At 38.9% G+C, this 20,030-nt stretch overlaps 1 protein-coding gene across 1 annotated transcript in view; it reads right to left on the bottom strand.

Annotated features, from left to right (window-relative positions):
- Positions 1 to 20,030, bottom strand: part of agbl4 (AGBL carboxypeptidase 4) — a 451,864-nt gene that overhangs the window by 274,587 nt on the left and 157,247 nt on the right. Inside the window, 1 exon segment of the mRNA XM_067414131.1 lies at positions 3,398 to 3,492. Coding sequence (XP_067270232.1) covers positions 3,398 to 3,492 — 95 coding nt within the window.

Below are 20,030 nucleotides of genomic sequence, written 5' to 3'. Positions count from 1 at the left end.
ATTGGTATTAGAAAAAAAACGCATGATTCAGACAATGGCTTTGATGCCGCTGGAAATAAAAGAAATGTCGTCTAATGTCAATCTGCCTCTTCCCTGCTATGAAAATGTTAGAAAGTTAGCAAAAATTGCTCCATTTCCAGTTAGCAAAAAGTTTTTTGAGATTCATTTTTTGAGAATGAAAGGGCGAGTTTGTGACTCAATAAATGACTGTGTGAAGACTGTCACAGAAAACAGAAATAAGACTGATGGTTGAAGCTGTGACGCAGGGAATTTACTGAGAGTTTTTTATGCTCTTGGCAACCTGGGTTTAAGCCTGGGCCATTTGCCAGTCTTGTTCCCTCTCTGCAGCTATATCTAAAAGAAAAGAAAAATGAGAAAAGAAAAAGTTCTTCTTTTAAACCTTAATTGAGCTTGACTGTGATATACTGTAGAGCTGCACAATGACTCAAATAAATGATTGAGAACAGGATGGTGTCGTGTTGATTAAAACATTGATTTAGGTCTACTCCTATTTTCTATCAATATTGTTTATTTTTTTATTGGTTATTAATTACAACCAATAACAGATATTTCAAAATCAGGGGTTTCTTCAATTACAGACACTATTATGTCCCAGGGGTTGATTTCCCTAAAAGAGATTAAACTTTTTTTTTTTTTTGTTAAAGGCATAAAGGTCACATTAAAAACATTTTTACCAGCCCTCCATCCTTTATTTTTGGCATTTTTTAAAATAATTTTAGCATTTTTACCTTGTTCCTGGCCTGTATGTAGATCTTAAAGTATAAAAGTCCATCACTAAATTATGAAATGTTGAATGTTTAAAACTATGATGACGTGAAAATCAATGTATCATTATATATATATATATATATATATATATATATATATATATATATATATATATATATATATATATATATATATATATATATATATATATATATATATATATATATATATATATATATATATATATCCATACTATTATTATTCTGTATTGTTTCCAATAAAGCTGCAATGTTGTCAAATAATATGCAAAAATATAATTTATTTTTATTTATTATCATAATTGTGCCACCTTACAGCAATTCATTTCTAAAGAGATGTTAGAGGGACGCAGGCCTATAAAAACTGAGATATGATGTGCTTCAAACTCTGAAATACCCCAAGCACTCTCCTGAGGGAAATGTTGAACATGGGCACGTAGGAGACGTCAGCTTGACTGTGAAATGTTTTGCAGTCCATTGTTTTCCGGCAGCATCTCCATCTAATTGTCTTGTCCCATTAGGCCGTGACCAGGGTTTGGCAGAGGAAGACAGGCTCCCTTGGCAGATGCCTGCCATTTGTCTGAATGCCCTTGATCGACTCGTGACAGATGTCAAGGCTTCCGTTGAGCGGGTATTCTCCGTCACATGACCTCTGTTCGGCACGTCAGGATAACGTTGCGTAGTGGCTCTCGTACGCACCCGTATGGATGCACACACATTTCTGCATCCATCAGTTCCCTGCTATTACCTCTGACAGGCCTCACCTGCCCAGACTGCATGGCCCATGCAAATTCAACCTGGCAGATGAGTGTTTGAATGGTAATGCACCCCTCTGATTGATACTGATATGAGGTGTGGATGTGTGTGTGTGTGTGTGTGTGTGTGTGTGTGTGTGTGTGTGTGTGTGTGTGTCTGTGTGTGTGTGTGTCTGTGTTTAGGGGGAACATGTTTAGTAGTTAAGGATTTGCAAACTTTTCCCAAAGTTGTGAAAAAAGTTGTGCAAAAAGTGCTCAAGGTACACTTTCACACTATAAAACTGAAACATGTTGCTGCAATAAGTTTGTGGGGAAAAAATCCCAACTATGAAAGCTCAAAAGCTTTTTCCCCCATCGTAACCCTATTGTGAAAAAAAGTAGGCCCCACTTAATATTAGGTGGCCTTAAGTAATATGTACTTACATCAAAAAATCAATACAATGTACTTACTGTGTTCAAATTGTATTGCAAAACACCTTTGCTGATATTAAGGTGGGATACGGGTAGAGTTAGGGAGGGACAGGTGTGGTTTGTGGGTAAGTTTAAGGGTAGAGTTAGGTGTAAGGGAAGTGCCAACTGTGTAATTACAAATGTAACTACAGAAATTAATTACAGATGTGATTACATGCAGGTATTTTTTTTAAATGTAAGTACAGTGTAAAAACATGTATGTACACAATAAATGCATTGTATCAAATGATTAATTAAAATGTTACTGCATGGAAGTTAAGGCCACCCAATGTAAAGTGGGTCCAAAAAGTATATATAATATAATAGTAAAAAGACTAACATTTTATTATTGAATATTATTTTCAGTATTATTATTCTTTATTAGTATTCATAATCTCATATGTCGACTGAACTGTTCTCTATAAGAAACAAGGATCTGGTAGTATGATGTATAAATCTATTTTGAACATCTATTTTAAATAAGATCAACACATTTCTCTACCTTGTAAGGATAATATAAGTTCCTTTGGTCAGCATATAAACGCACAACCTTTGTGCACTGACTCAGAGAAAGCCGAGCATGAAGACCATCTCTCCAGTAAATTGTCTTCCTCTTGTATATCTTGACATATAATAAAAAATAAGAGATGTCTTGGCAAAATAACTGGTGTTCGCTTCCGTGATTCAAAAACAATGGTGATAAAAGCTTAGTTCCAAATTTACAATGTAGCCATTTAATAGACATCCAAAAATACACACAGCTAGGGGACTGCATTTGTCTTTCACACATCTCCTCCCCCATGAAGGCAGATGTGTGTCTAATAAAACCACCCCTACCGCTGACAGAGCGCAAAGAGACAAGCTGATTAAAGGACATACAAAACATGTTTCGAGAAAATGGCGCCAGTAAACAGTCGCCTGTGAGGAGTTTGTCCAGCCTGAAGCTCACTTCCTTCTCTGGCATTTCTCACAATTCCTCTATCAACAGCCCTGTTACTGTCCCTTTTTCTACCCAGATGGCGTCACCATGGAGACCAAACATCCCCGGCAACACAACCTCTCATCTGGAACATCAAACACACCATTGTCAACTTGGAGAAGGAAGAGAAAGTGAGAAAGCGTTGAATGCTTCCTTTAAGGAACACCGGCAGTGTGAAAACTCGAAGAGGTGGTAAGGAAAATTCCTGTTGTTTGTCGAAGAGAGATAAGACAGTCAGATATCTATGATGACAGTGTACAGAGTTAAGTCTTATTCGCCGTGTCTGCAGGGCTTGTGTGGAACCCATGCTTGGGCCTGCATTACACACATGAAAAATACACATGGAAGATAAAGTCGTGGATTTGTTATTTGGAATTAAAGCGTGGAAAGCGCAGTGGTGAACAGTGTGTAGGTGGACATGTGATATTTGCAGAGGGTATGAATACCATTTAGGCCGGCTGGTCGACTTTACCACAGGGGACATCCCATCTCTGTACAGGCTCTTGGTCTTGCTGAAGTTCACGATGTTGAAAATCACCCTCTGAAACAACAACAGACATTTTTGTGAGATGGAACCGAGGTTATTTTATTAAAAATAAAAAACGCACATTAGCAGTGAAAAAAAGAGAGTTTGCAAACAGACTAAGAAACAAAACATAAATTATAAATGTGTACTACAAAATAAATTAAATAGACTGACAGTAATAGAAACTGACAAATGGGGGGAGTTAATTCGGAAACCGATGAGATCACTATAAAGAAACAATAAATAAATACATATTACAATAAATACATAAATAGTGGTTTACAGCAAACAAAGGGATGACACAAAGGATTAAATGGAATCTTACAGAGTTGCCAATGCAAATAATGATCTCAAATGAAACCCTGCCTATAATAATTTATATGCCGTGAACTTCACAATCTTTTTTGGTTAATCAATCTGGTCATTCTTCAGTGAAGGACTTTGATACAGTCAATTCTGCTGAATCATAAATGCCCCAGAGATGCCATAGTGACGGTAGTTACAATTTAGCAGTAAACATTGCCGGACATTTATAGCACATTAAATTGTCTGCAAACACTGTAGAATGTCATGTTGTAAAGCATTGAACTTTAACTTTGATGGCACTGAGCATTTTGCAGTTTCTAATAAACAGTTGTGTGTCATTATAGGCAGATGAAACAATTTGTGGTGCTTTGTAATCAATAATATTCACAATATACAAGCAAAATACAAACTTTATGAACCATTAAAACTAACAACTCTTCTTTTCAGCACAGATCTGAAATACTCAATCGGGGCTGCTATTCACAAAACCTCACAGCGAGTTTCAAAATTAGCAGTGCAAATGGGAAGTGCTGTACGAGACACCAAACGTGTTAAAAGAATCTTGCAGGATCTCGCTGACTACATAATGTGAAGATTGTGTGAACTCATAACACACGCAAGACAATAACACACGCTTCTACAAAACTGTAGAAGGATGCGAGTTTCTCTTAATTTCCTCCAACATATGAAAAGAAACACAACACTGCAGGAAGTGAAGGTCAGGCTGTGTAGAGGTGAAGAGACACATGGTTCGGTGGTCAACATTTCATGTCGAACTGTACCAGGACCTAGAGAACATCTGAGCTGCATTCCAGCTTGTATACTATCCATACCAAATAGAGATATAGACTAAAGTATGTCCCAAATCATTAAATGTTAGATAATAGATAATATTTTAGTGGGTATTTGGGCTATTACCTATAACCCCTTGCACTATAAGAGAAAGAGTTTGGCCCTGTCCCAAATGGCCCACTTCATATGCACTTTACAATGGCTGCCGCGTGCACGAGCCCGTTAAGTCCAAGAGACCATAGGGTGTCCTGTTTGTCATTTTAGATCTCAGAAGGGTGCTCGCGAGCGCCCCCCTTTGCAGTCAATATGCGCCCTCGATGCGCACTTTTGCAGAGCCTGCGCTAATGTGAACTCTGCAGCAGACTTTTTCCCGACAGTCAAATCTGTGTTAAGTCATGAAAGTGCAGATTCATTGGGAAGACTGCGAGGGTCTAGAGTACCATATGGGACAAGGATTTTGTGACAGTTTGCTTCCAAGTCTTGGCACCAAAAATGAATAGTAATGGGACACTAAAGCTATGACAAACCAACAAATTAATTTATTTTAGATCAAGCTAATGTAGTTGATCTAATGGGAGTGGTAAATAATTTTTTACAGACATAATACTTTTCTTCTACTGTGTAGAAGCATATGAATTAGGATGCAGCCCGGTGCTGGGTGTAAGGCCCATTACCAACAGTTAGTGGTGCTCCATTGTCACATCCCTCCTTTTACCTATTTGACGTGAGTCTAGACCTGGGGTCACTGCAGCATGACTGGAGCAATTTGAGGGCAGGTGGATTCTTCTTCAAACCCTTTTTTCTAACATATAATGAGAGAAAGAAGTTTATGGAATATGAAGTGTATAAATAGTACAGACAATGCTAATAATGATATGTCCAAACTGTAAATGACTCCTTGTGATAAATCATATCAAATTCCCAATTAAGCCCAGGTGATGGAAGTCAACAGTGTGCCCACGAATCCAATTACAACCATTCTCTCTTTTTCTCAGTGCCCGCGTTCTCCACCAGCCCCCCATCCCTCCCCCTAATCCATCCATCCCGCTGTTCCCCTCCCATCAGTGGCTGCAGTCACAGAAGATGGGGGATTGTGGTCGGCCTGAATCAGCCAGGGCTAAAATGACATTTAACTGATGTTCAGACGCGAGGTAGCTGCTGGAACGGGTAGATAAGACCATTGCTGCTGGCATTTCAATTACACTTTTACTGCCCTACACATCTGTTGCCAGCCTACTTTCAGTCTTTTTTTTCCCACAGGCAAATACATCCTCATTCCACTACCTTTACATCACGCCACTCTTTCTTCTTCTTTTTTTCCACCACAAAATTCAGATTGTCTGCTTTGGCAGGTGGTTTCTAGGTCTAGACTGGAATGTATTGCTGGGGTTTGTCTGACTTAAGGGTGGGACACAGTAGGGTCAGTTCTCTCTTAAGCCCAGTGGTTTCCAACTGGTAGGCCATGACCCAAAAATGGGTTGCAGGTCTGTTCTGATTGGGTCACATGACAGCAGCGGAAAAAAACTAAAACAATGCTAAAGGCAGCAAACAAAATAAATAGGTCTATCAAATTGTGAGTAGAAAACAAATGAGAAAGACTAGAACATTTTGCATGCTTGATTCAAACACACTCTGGGCCCTACTTTAACGGTGCGCTTAGGGTGTGTCCAAATGCGCTTTTGCTAGTTTAACGACAGAAAAACGTTCTGCGTACCAGTTGCATGGTCCAAAAGTGTCATGGGTGTATTTTGGCCGTGACGTACAATAAACCATTCTCATCTCCCATTCCCTTTAAAAGCCTGCTGCGCTTGACCCATGGATTTGCTATTTACATGGCGGAATTTGCAAGCAGATAGACTGAACGCTTCTCCAGAGAGGAATGTTTTATTTTTAATATTTAAAAATCTATTTGTGCTGCTACATGTCCCTCTGTGTGTAATAATAAGCAGAGTGTATGCACATTGTGCACCCGCTTATAGGCACATATTACTAACACGCCCTTTAAAGCTGCAGTCCGTAACATTTTGCACTCTAGCGGTTAATAAACAGAACTGCATGCGTCTTGCGGAAGAACATTGTAGCCGGAGCTACTTTTCTCTGTTTATGTCTATGGCGAGTCATGCAAGGACCGTGCACCTCCGCAGCGGTACCTACCAGTCTGGCCTGAAATAGTCCCAATATAAACACTTATTATAAGTGTACCATAATGATTCAGGATAAGACAAAAACACGGTTTGGAACATTCACAATATATCATTTTTGTAAATCTTGAACACAAAAAAAGTTACGGACAGCAGCTTTAAATAACACAAAAAATACAGTGCTATTGATTTAAGACTAGACTTCAGATTATCTTGTAGATTATTTTAAAGATTCAGTCCAACATTTGACAAGAACTGGTCTGGCAACAATTCTACAATAATATTGCAATAGCAAAAAAATAATAATATTATTAATCTGCAAAATTCAATGTTTCTCAAGTGTTGCGTTTTTTTTCTCTTTAAAGTAATGTTTACATTTTCTTGCTTTAACAGGACACCTGAACTTCTAGACATCTAGAAAAGGTTTAATGCTTGCCATATATATTAAAATTAATATTAATAAGGCTTTCAAAGCTATTTTACTACAGTCAGTATGTGGAGCTTGGGTAACAATTTCCTTGGAAAATAAAATGAGAGACTGTAGAGTGAAACAAGAAACATGAAAATAGCAGTATGATGCCAAGACCTTGTAGCAGTTATTATATAAACATATTTCACTGTTAAATGCCACCATTGACCAACCAAAATCAAATATTATAAGCCGTATAATAAGTGTCATGACAAGCCGTTTGCGTATAACACCAAATTTCACACCAAACATACGCAGTCTAACATTCAATTAAATACAATTTTGAGGGTGTTTGCCCTACGAGTCTCATGCAAGGGCGGCAGTCAGTTGTCTGATAAGCTGTCCAGCAGCTCAAAGCCGTGAAGTTTAAAGGTGACTCACTTAGTTGACTAGTTGACATTGTCAGAGTTGATTTGTATCATTCGTACCACTTCACTACTTATATTCACAGTACCATGACAAGCGTCCCTCTTTCTGTCATTATTTCCTACGGCGTCATCACAGCCAACAGGGAGTTACTCAGAAGAAGGGAGGGGGGTGTGGGTTAAATTGGACACACATCTCATCTCAGGCTCATTAAGAACTTTATGTAAGAAAGAAAGAGAAAATGCACACATACATACTGTAAGTCACTATTGGCTCCCTTGCGCTAGTTAAGCCAATGTATCTACACTGAGGAGTAATTTGGAGTTGGTTCCCAAAGCAGCACAGCTCAGTGCAGAGCTGGTCATGGAGGAACTGTGAGAACGGTAAATTTAATTACTGATAGAGAGACAGGAACACATTACTATCCAGGCTGCCTGAGATGTCATTTCCATCAGGCATGTCAAGTTCTTTCAGTGCTCTTTAAACTGACACATATTCACACTCACCTGGACTCTAGTGTCACAGAGCCAGACTTTTGACATAAAGAGTGGTCCACTCTGAAGGTTATTCTGGCAATTTCCCTCACTAAGACAACAATATCTCATCAACACATAAATGTTGCTCACTAAGAACAAAATTGAGTTGAAAAAAGTACCTACATACAAATGATTCTTGAGCACCAAAGCAGCATATTAGTTAATTTAGCATATTAGCATATTAGTTACAGCATATTAATGATTTTTGATAGAACACATGACACTGAATACTGGCGTAATGGCTGCTGGCCACCAAATATAGAAGAAGAAAGAACATTTAGAGGAATATGTACCATGCTGCCTTGTAGACACTGCAATTAATAATTACAATAATACAGTACATTTGTGATACCATAGCACAACAACAATATATGTTTATCTGCTGTGGTTGTTATATAGTTATTGGCTGCATAGCTTTAGTAAAGAACTCTGATTCCGGGATTAAAGAAGAATCCTCTTATTTCCTAGACTGGGTAAACCCAGCCTGATCTGCCGACGATTTGATTTCGCCCGGCAACTCAGGTCTGGAAACCTGTACTTTTATTTCTACTGCTTCTGTTACACTTTTGCGGGAACCAATCCCAGACTGGCTTATCCACCTGGCATGCTATTGGTGGGTTTATAGCCTAGTTCACACTGCCCGATTTTTGCCCCGATTTTGAGTCGCCGACAGGTTTTGTGAAATCGCAGACAAATGCCCGAGATCATAGTCAAATCAGTGCTCGTGCACGCGAGTAACAATCATGCAGTGTAACAATCAAGACGCGATCAGAAAGAATCGCAGGAGTGCGCCGACGACGGTGAGATTGTTGGCATGCTAAATATCTGGACCTGTCGGCGATTGAAACGCCTGCTGTGTGAACTGCGTTCTGACTAAAAATTACACCGACAGCCAATGAGAGAGTGAGATACAGGGCAGCGGGAGGTTCAGGGAGGAGTTATAGAGAAGAATATCAGTATTTTAAAAGATATATTTACAATTCTATCAAACAGAAACAAAGGCCAAACATTTGCACATCCAGCCACAGCAGCAGCACATAACAAATTTGTTTATTTACCTCAAACTGTCTTTGCAGAACTTTGTGCAGTTTATCATTTTTAATAACAATTCCAAGTCTCGCGCGAGAATGTGTGATCTCGCTTTGTTACTGTCACATCACACGAGCAGTGAACCGACGAGTTTGAAAATCGTGCAGTCTGAACTAGGTTTAACACGAATACAGATAGAGAAATGATGGGTCGTTGCCTGTTGATCACGCCTCTTGTGGTCTGAGTTGGTTAAAGGACTATCCAATTGCAGAAAGAGTTATTCGAATAATGCCAGTTGATCACGACTCTTGTGCAGTAGAAAATACAGAGACTCTCATTTTAAATTGAGATTGGTCTGGTGATAGCCAGACAGCTTATTTCCATGAGTCACACACACACAGAGGTGAAGTTCTCCTAAATCTCAACAACAAGCTGAGCTCCACAGGTGAACAGTGATTTACAATCTGTTAAGAGAAAGAGAAAATAATCCAAAAGAAAAATGAATGAGGAAAAAGGCTGCCAACAAGCTGACCTACCCAATGCTCCTGACCAGAAATAGCTGGATGTCAAACAGTGTTTGGGGGCAAACGGTGTCTTTTGATACTGATCGATCTGCAGAGTCTAGCTCTGGGGAAAACACTGCTAAAATATTTAAGAGACTTGTCTAAATGGAGGGAGACATAAATAATGTACTTTGCCCTCTGTAAGTCATGTTCTTACTAAGAAAGTTCAATATACAGTATTAGCTTAATGACACTGAATAATGCAGCATGCAGTGGGCCATATTAAAGTGCATATAGTGTCACCCTGACAGGGGTTAAATATAGAGTACACTGAGCCACATATAAAACAAAGTGTAAATCACGTGACGTTTTAACTGTCTGTTCATTAAATAATTAAAAAAATATCAATTAAAAAAATATTCAAATATAAGTACATCTGGAATTCCATAATGAAGATTAAAATGTAAAATAAATTGTTGCCTAATATGTCTCAATTTCATTAAGCAAGTTTGAGAGAATTATGGAAATATAACCTTGCTTAGTATGTCACCAGTAGGGCTGTCAAGTGATTAAAAATTTTAATTACACAATGTGGTGATTAATTAATATATTAATAAATCACACATCAAATTTGGCTATGAAATTACCCCTAAAAGCATTTCTTTACCCCCAAAAGCAATTTTCATTAGACATTAATTAGACATTACAAAAAGTAGCTATGAAAAATACAATACAATACAAAACAATACAAAACAATACAATACAATACACACACACACACACACACACACACACACACACACACACACACACACACACACACTGATTCAACATAATTTTTCACACAAACTTTTAGGGTTTAACAGCCATGATGGTGAGAAAACTACTATACCTTTAATATTTTTTTTTATCAATATGGAAATATGATTTCATTGATTAATTTGATTTGTTCAAAAGGCTGATTTATTCTGGAATGGAGTACATAGCTCTCTTTATAAATGTGCATTGAATTATTTGTTCCCCGATTCCTTCCTTAATTCAGAAACACAACTGATCTTCGGACAATGTGTCTAAACTTCTTATTTATTGAACTGCTAAAAAAAAACAGGATTATATTTGTAATTGTGCTTTTCGGAACAAAAACAGCAGTCGTGTGATATTGCACTCATATGAAATAAATATGACAAAAACTGATGGCTGATATGGCATGATATTTTGAATTTTAGAGCCATTCTAACTGAATTAAATACACTTCAATGAAGAGAGTTGTTATCCTGCTTCATGTCTGCACCAATCAAATTTAAGATGAGGATGTCTAAGGTGGGGTGGGGGTGTTAAATATGTTCATTTTAATGAGTTATTTTTTCCCATAACTAATTAATTCATTTAACGCATTATATCGACAGCCCCAATATACAAAAACTAATGTATGTGCATTATTATACATAAATTATGTGATAATACAGATTACATCAACAGACCCCAAATTTTTCTTTCCCCCCAAAACGGCACCCTGGACAGTATTCCACAAAATAAATGAAAGTTTGGAACAACATAGCTGAGAAAATGATGACAGATTTATATTTTCTGGGTGAACTATCACTCTAAACTCCAAAAAAATCCAGCCCAAAAATACCACAAATGGGCACGACGAGGTCCAGATCAAAATTACTAGAGAACTGCTCTGAACTTTTGTAAAGGGTTTGTCGCAAGAGGGCACAGAACCTCTAGAAACAAGCTGACAAGGCATTTGTCTGTCCTCAAAGCTCTGCTATGAAAAATCCAAATCTGATTTATCAAAAACACATTCTAGAAAAAAGGAGAGGAGAGAAATTTCACATACTCACAAACTGTGAGCATGTCGAGCAGCAATTAAATGTCAGCTTTTAATTTCCTTCTTTAAAAGGGTTGTATTCAATAACTGTGATATCAGATAACAGAAAACTCCGGCAGGCATTTCTGAAGCAGCAGGCATGTAGACCTTTTGTTTGGTCCAGGCATTCAGAGCCTTTTGTGCGGGATTATTTAATTCTACTGGAAAACCAGGAAGTGGGCGCTTTTACCATATTCAGTGAAAAGGCAATCGCAATCTACTACTCCATTGTGTGGCAGCAACATGTGATTCTAACATGTTTAATTAGGTCTCTCCATCGCCTTTGACTGACGGTCCAGCAAAATACAGACGACACAATGCAAAAGGTCACAGTCACTCACACAATGATGCTCGGAGAGCTTTAAAAGCATTCCATTAACCTACTGATGGCTCCGTGCACAGCTGTGAAGGAAAGACCTTTGTATACGTGTTAGTAATACTTAACCCTATCCTGGTAGCTCATGTGTGCGAGTCACGCTATTGTGCCTGCAATAAATCAATGTTCTTGGTGTGTCTACATCAACTTACATTTCCCATTATGAAATTATGTCACAGTGCATTTTAATACATGCATCTCTCGGAAAGTATACAGTTTTTACCATTATTGCATTAGGTAATTTTGATGTCTCATGGATCATGACATTCTGACATGACTTAAAAGGATAAGCTCCAACACCCCCCACCCCACCCCACTCTTATATCATTCCCAAGCCTGTATGAAAAGTGAAGATAATGTTTAATGAAAGGGGATGGGGACCAAAGCTTAAAAGACAAAAACACGGTAAAAGTTCAAATGACTTATATGACATATAGATAGTGCACAATATATTTGTTTGAGGTACAGACTGAAATTTAAAGGGGTTACGTCAGTGAAATAGCAGCGAAATTAATTTGAATTTCAAGCCTTTTAGACTTGCAAAAAAGAGCAAATGTATTTTTGTCTCATGTGGATGAAAGACAACAACTCCCAGAATGAACTTGCTTCGCTGCCCTTCGAGGCCACTCCCAAAATCACCGCTACTGGATTACTGGATCACTTTGCCCACTGTGGCAACGCATCTACCGTTGTATTCATTTTCATAAAATCATTTAGTTCAGTAAGAGAACAGACACTAAACTGAGCGTGTCTGTTCAATATAATGTGAGTGTATAATGCAATATAATGTGAGTAACCCTTTAACCGCTTAAACACAAGGACCATTTTTTTGGATTTCCGTCTGGATTTTGCCTACCCAAATTGAAAAGCTTCCCATACACACATACAGGGGTCTAGGTTGACAAATTTTTTTTTTACAGGAAACCCTTTGAAGTTACATAAAACACTGCTAAAAGTGATAAAAATGTAAGTTTATGTTGTCTAAGCTGTAATAACCTTACTTAAAAAAGTAAGCACTTTTTTTTTATTTTTATAAATTCATTTTTTAAAGTGTGTAACTCAGGCCCTGTGTTCCCTAGGGCCATGCAGACAGTTTGCATTTACATTTACGCATTTGGCGGACGCTTTTATCCAAAGCGACTTACATTGCATTCAAGGTACACATTTTTACATTTTGTCAATTCTTGGGCTGAAAAAGCCCCCCATTTTGAACTTAGGCCACTGTATGTATGTATGGGAGGCTTTTGTCAGTTTGGGCTGTTTCCACTAAATTCCAGAAAATAGTGGAAAAAAGAAGTGTGTCTGTGTAATGTTGAATGCAAGATTTATTCAAATGGTTCTGAAGGCAGGATCCCCCTTAACCCCCCTCCCCCTACCTTGCTACCCCCCTCCCCTCACCATATACAGTGGTATAAATGCAATATCACAGTGTCATTACATTAATGTAATATGCTGGAAACAGCCCAAACTGTCTGCAGGGCCCTAGAGCACACAGGTCCTGAGTTACACACTTTCAAAAAAAATAAAAAATAAAAAAGCTGCACATTTTTTGGGGGGTTATTACAGCTTAGACAACATATACTAACCTACTTATCACTTTTAGCAATGTTTTATGTAACTTCAAAGGGTTTCCTGTAAAATGACACCAACATTTTGACCTTAGACCTTAAGTCATGTATTTAGACTAAATTAGAGTAATTTAGTCTAAATACATGACTTTGTCTAAAACAAATGCCAAAGTGATTTATTAAATTTTACATTTAAAATTGAAAGTATATACATGACAATGTCAAAATAATGCTTCACAGCCATGGTCATCTTACACTTACATTTTATGGAAAAGAGCAGCTTGGACATTCAGTTACTTTGAAAATAATGCTAGCAGGAATAAATTAAATCAATAGAGGTGAATAAATAACAACAGAATGTTCATTCTGGGTGATCATTTTGTGCTAAAACCCAACTTTACGTATTACTGATGCCAGGCTTCGCTGCCCTGCCCTGCACTGAAACACTGAACTGTAGCGCCACAGTCTTTCACTCAGGATCAGACAAATACATAAACAAAATGGAACAGTGCTGCCATCCAAAAAACTCTCTGTTGCTCTCTCTCTCGTTCACTCGGGGTCTTCCGTCAAGTAAGTGGCGACAGAGAGGTGGAATTGTCAAACGTGATGGATGACTATCAACCTTCTGCTCCCGCTCTTCAGTCCTCTGAGATTTACAGAGCTGCTGACTACCAGGCATGAAAACCAATCTCTTTCTCCATTTCTATCCTTTCCTATATCTCACCAGCACTCTCTCCATGTCTTCCTTTTCCCTTCTATCTATCCATCTAACTCTATTATCTTAAGCCATTTCTTTCACCTCTGACAGATTTGGAGAACGCCGTCTATCTATGCAACCAATCAGCTCGCATCGCTGCCGGGTAGTACGGCGGAATGCAGGTGACAAGTCTGTCTCAGACGAGGACGTAAATTGCCGCGGTCTATGACAAGCGTTCCGCCTCCCGTCCTCTCCTCCCAACAGGATGAGGAACGGAATGCGTGCACGTCTAAATGTCGTAATTATAACATCACAAAGGGTGGCACCGTAGGCTAATTGTGCTCTCAAAATAGTAATGGCTTTATTATCATAACTATTTTGGTGAGTGTAATGATCGTTAGGAGGCATTATGTTAATGCAATTAAGCGTTAGCATTATTGTTCCAGACCTCTCTAATTGGGGGATCTCAAAGGGCACCCTGTTTAAATATTCTCAATGATACATTTACACGGCCCAATGGTGAAAAGGGAAGGCGAATGAAGAGTTTAAAGATTAACAGCTTACAATAAAAACAAACAATAAATAATAAACAATATAAACAGTAACATAACCAAAGTTCTGTTTCCTCTTGCAACAAGGGTGGCTACCCATCATTGGCTTCATATGTTCGTTATTCAGCTAGATTGATTCAAGTTAGTGATTCTTTTTGAATGATTAATTAAAATGATCAGATCAGATGACATTAATTTTGTTCATTAATCAGTCCCTGTTTACGCTAGTGTGTTTCAGTTTTAAAAATCATAACTTTTGCTAAGGTTACGCCTGTCATCTACACTACAGCCTCAAAACCTCAAAAATGGAGACCTTTGAAAATGATGTAGACCCCGTTTTAGTCTGAAAACTCTGGGACTACATTTGAGTAGTCCCAGAGACTTGTAAAAATGATAGCGCAGCTGTCCATGTTACGCTACCAGAACGCGACAAAAACAGATCAGGGCTACGTTTCCCGAAAGCATTGTATGCCTAAGCTGATCGTTGAGACCATTGGTGGATATTACAATGCTTTTTGAGAAACGCAGTAACATACCAGCCTCAACGACCGTTTAAACAATAACACAGAGATTGAACTGCACGCGTTGCCGACTTTGTGGTTCTTTTTTACAGCCGTTGTGCAGTTCAAAATTGTATTGCATAATACTGCAGTTGTCTACATAAACAAGAGGCAACTGTTTACACTTGTACATCATGTGACATGCCTTATTGGTTGTGCAGTGTAAACAGAGATCGCTCCTGAAACGCAATGGAAACAGGAGTCTAGACAAGGATCGTTTACATGTAAAACTTAAACGCACTAGTGTAAACTGGGCCTCAGACTATATTGCTCATACTGTAGGATTGTTTTCAGATGCAATCTGCATTGACAGAAAAATATTCTGTTCTGTTCTGTTCTGTTCTATTCTACACGTTTTTTTCTTCTTCAGAAAGGACACACTAAATTAATCAAAAGTGACCCTAAATACATTTATAATTTTACAAAGAATTCCATTTCAAATAAATGCTGTTCTTTCAAACTTTCTATTTTCTAAAAATGTATGACGTATCCAAAAAATATTGAAGCAGAACTGTTATCAACATCTATAATAATAAGAAATTCTTCTTGACCATATTAGAATGATTTTTGAAGGGTCATGTGAGTTATGGATGCTGAATATTCAGCTTTATCATCACAGGAATACATTTAATTTAATTTAGAAATATATTCAAATAGAGAAGTTATTTTAGATTGTAAAATTATATCAGAATATTGCTTTCTTTACATTTTGATTAAAAAAAAAAAAACATTAAAATAATCTTACTGACTGATAACTTTTGAACCATGATATTTTAATCTCATACGAAATTATTAAATTAATTAGAGATGAACAAAAATATTGCGTAAAATATTTTCAGCACTAAATTGCGCTATAGTTCCAACAGCTCCTTCCTCCAAACAGGCATGTGTCACATGCTATAATGATATGCAAATGTTATTCAAATTGCCATCCAATCGACTGTAGTGAGCCTGTGGGAGTGACCTCAGACTTTAGAAGAAGAAAAATGGTTGTTGGCAGGGGTCGCCCTTTTGTCGCACATCTGAGACCATTTGTGTGGTTTGTCTTATGATGGTCAATATTAAGATTTGGGTTAAACCTTAAGTGCTTGTTGAAGATCAGCACAAAAGGGCAATTTCTCTATCTAAAAGCCATGGCGAGGCCTTTACTGTGACCTCTCTCCATGATCTCTCACCTTTCTGCCATCACACAGTCATGTGTTCTACCCCAGGTTAATCAGATATGTTCATGTTTTCCATTCATATTTCATGGCTCATCGAATTCAAATGAATTCCTTTGGAAAAAATGCAACTTTCCATGAAGCTGTAATGTTCTTGTGCTGGCGCCTTGTTAGAATTATTTATTTTTACATTTATTTATTGTGTTTGCTTGTCTATTTTTACGCCACAGGACGAGATGGGCGTGATTACCAACATGCCAGCAGCACAATGAGCAAATTTAGACCTGAGTGAGAACACCATCACAAAAGGCTCTGTACAAACACATTTTACGGGAAATACACACTTGGGCTCGGATGTCAAAACTAACTGCTTTTTGAAGTTATTTTTAGCTTCTCTCTTACTGTGTCCACTCTCTGTCAGTGGAGCATCCCATTGGGGCAGCACTGCACAGACAAAAAGAGAGATGGAAGGAGAGAGGGAAAAACAGAAAGAAGAAGGGGAGGAATGGAAGGGAAAAAACTGACAGAGTTTATGTCTGATGTTCCAACAAACAAGAAACCTCAGCTGACTTGCGGGTAAATCGTAGAGATCTTTCCTGACCCACAGACTCTGAATTGTTCTTTAAACATTAAACTTCATAACAATTATGGGGCAACCAGAGATTTTTGCGCTGTGTTGACAGACTTCCTGTAGGAAGTTTGAAATCGGCCTATAGAAAGGCTAATCCGTTCGAATGTAAAATATATGTACAGAAGGGCATAACACCTTATTATCTATCTGATACTGAGCAGTATACACTGCAAACGTTACACCACAAGTTTATACAGTAGTATGATAATGCATAATATAAATATATATTGCAGCAATAGTAAAAGTAATATGGTGTTATGCTATCCTGAACATAGTCCATGTTTCATTACTTGGAAGGTAGCATTAGACAGATATTGGCTGTGTCAAAAAACAAATCGCAAATCCTCTGATTGAAAACGTCTTTTGAATGATCACATCCCGGCTGCACGTTCTATATGCAATGAATGTAATTCGAACATTCACCATGTTGTTATTGTCATGTGACCTACCAGTCTCAGTAGCGTCGCTTTGGTTGCTATTTTGGATGCAGCTATTTTTATTCTAAGGATCTGAATGGACAAAAATCAGTCATCAGTACTTTCGGTCTGTTTTCCTTGAAGAGAAAGCTAATAATTGTATGGTAAAAAAAATATTTTAGCAGATATAAAAGCCACAAAACTCCCATTCAGACACCATAGGGTGTTTAAGTGCACACCTCTTCTGGGCTAGCAGCCAATCATATGACGGGGGTTGGCAGATGGGCAGCTTTGGGTGCAAATGTAGAGATGGCTTCAGTGTGTGTTGGTCTATTACAGGATGATAAGGTCAAGAGCTTTTTCTCGCTCCCCTCCCCACCCCCCAAGTCTGCCACTATACTGTTTTCTGCAGACATGCACACGCACAAAAAAAATTACCACAGGCTTGCGAGAGTCAATATGTTATTCAGTTTTTTTTCTCAATCTGCTATAATTACAATACAGCCCCCTGGTCAGAGCTGACATGATGCCAAAATCCCCCACCGGCCGGAGAATGAGTCAGAGAGAGATAAATATTACAGCAGAATGTGAGTGTGTGTGTGTGTGATATTGTTTATGTGTTGGAGGTGAGACAGAGGCTATGAATACCGCTCTCCAGGACAGTTCACACTGTTACTATCAGCAGGTATTCTCTCATCTTTTTAACGTCCAAATGAATATGCAGATTTTAAGGAGAAAAGGGCAGATAAATAGGAGTGCATAAATTCAGCGTTTGTTTGTGCGAACAGAGGGATTTCCTACAATCGTACGGATGCCTTTGACCTCCCCCGTTCAGTAGAGGAAGATGATAGATTTAGCCTTCTGTCCTGCTGCTGTTGGCCCATCAACGGCAGCTGAAATGAGAAAATTGAAGTGGGCCTGTGTTATTGCCTCTGACCCTCTAGAGGCCGAGGCATCGTGGGGTGGATAGACTGATGGAAAGAGAGAGAGAGCGTGAGATGTGGTTGTGGAGGAGGTAAATAATGGCACAACATTGTTACTCACTTCCGTTGAATTCAGTAGCGTCACAACCATTCTAAGTAAAATGCACACTACAGAAGAGGAAAAAAAAGATCAGCGTCAGGAGCCCTAAAACTTCCAACGGCCCCCGACAGCAATGCTGCGTCGGCAGGAAGTGATGTCACAGGTCAGTGTTTTTAATTCGGAACGTTCCCAGGGGTACGACGACCCTTCGGCCCTGCCGGATCAGCAGCGGTGATGGAGGGAGGCTGGGCACGAGTGGCACGCCGTCTCCGTGGAATATCAATCTGCTGCGTCTAACCGTCTCACCCTCAGCTAACGACCTTATTAATTAATCAGCGCTGAACTGACTCACTTATTTCTCCCCGCCTCTACTGCTTGTTCTTTAACCCCTCCTTCATCCTTTCGTCGTCTCCACCGGGGAGAGCATTTTGTAGATGTGAGGTGAGCTCTACCCCCATCTGTGGCTGCAGTACAGCTTGGCAGTGGGAGTTTTTGATTGAGGGGCTGTATAAAAGCAATCTTCCAGACCTGGGGAGGGAGAGGGAGAGGGAGAGGGAGAGGGAGAGGGAGAGGGAGAGGAGAGAGAGAGAGAGAGAGAGAGAGAGAGAGAGAGAGAGAGAGAGAGAGAGAGAGAGAGAGAGAGAGAGAGAGAAGGCAGGCAACACTCATCTTCCTGCACATTGCACGTCTGGCTGCTTGCCTGCCGGGGCCTGCGTTTCACATAGCACATAGTTTATTATGGTGGCTGCTATCGGGCTCACAGGCCAGTATCTGTTTGGGATGAAAACAGGGAAGAAAAAACCCCATTCAGGGGCATCTGGTGTCTCTGACAGACTTACAAACCAAGACAGAGGAGAACGAGGGAGGGAGACGGAGAAACGGATGAGAGAATGGATAATAAGCTCGCCTCCGACACCTGGAAAATGTGCCGGACTATTCGATAGCTTTTCATAGCGCTCCAGCACAGCAATGCATCACTCCAGGTGCAACAGGAACGGAGCTCTGTTTTCTGAATGCATGAGAGCGTTAATGTGCAGGCTAACCTTTGGAAAGTCGCACGGAAACAAAAGCAATGGTGTCTCCTGTACTTGAGCGATTAAACCCTGATAAGCGTGGAAAACACCACGCCTGCCATTGATTCATGCAAAACCAATCAATATATGCAAATAATGATAGGAAATATACAGAAATCGCCCTTATTAGAGTCAAAATATGCTCAAACACATGTACTGAGAATATTCACATCTCTTGGCATTTGTTCTGTAATGAGAGGTCTAGAGATTTGCAGTTTTACTAAAGACTGTTCATGGAAATATCATAAGATGCAGAAATTCTAAGCACAGCATCAGTTCTGCATGGGCTGCTCTCGTTTCCAGAGGAATTGAATGCTTGGCGAACAGCAGGGGACTGAGGGATTTAAATTCTGCATATCGTTGTTTGAGGGCTTTGTTGAATTTAAATACTTTAGAATGGCTAAAAGCTGTTCTTTAACTACAAAGTATAAAGTCTAAAAAGCAAGAATGAAGCACGTCCAAACAGTTTGTTTTAAAGAAAAC

The sequence above is a fragment of the Pseudorasbora parva genome, chromosome 13, assembly GCF_024679245.1.
Source record: "Pseudorasbora parva isolate DD20220531a chromosome 13, ASM2467924v1, whole genome shotgun sequence".
NCBI lineage: Eukaryota > Metazoa > Chordata > Actinopteri > Cypriniformes > Gobionidae > Pseudorasbora > Pseudorasbora parva.
The sequence above is the reverse complement of the archived record's forward strand: the minus strand, read 5'-3'. Positions and strand labels throughout refer to the sequence as shown.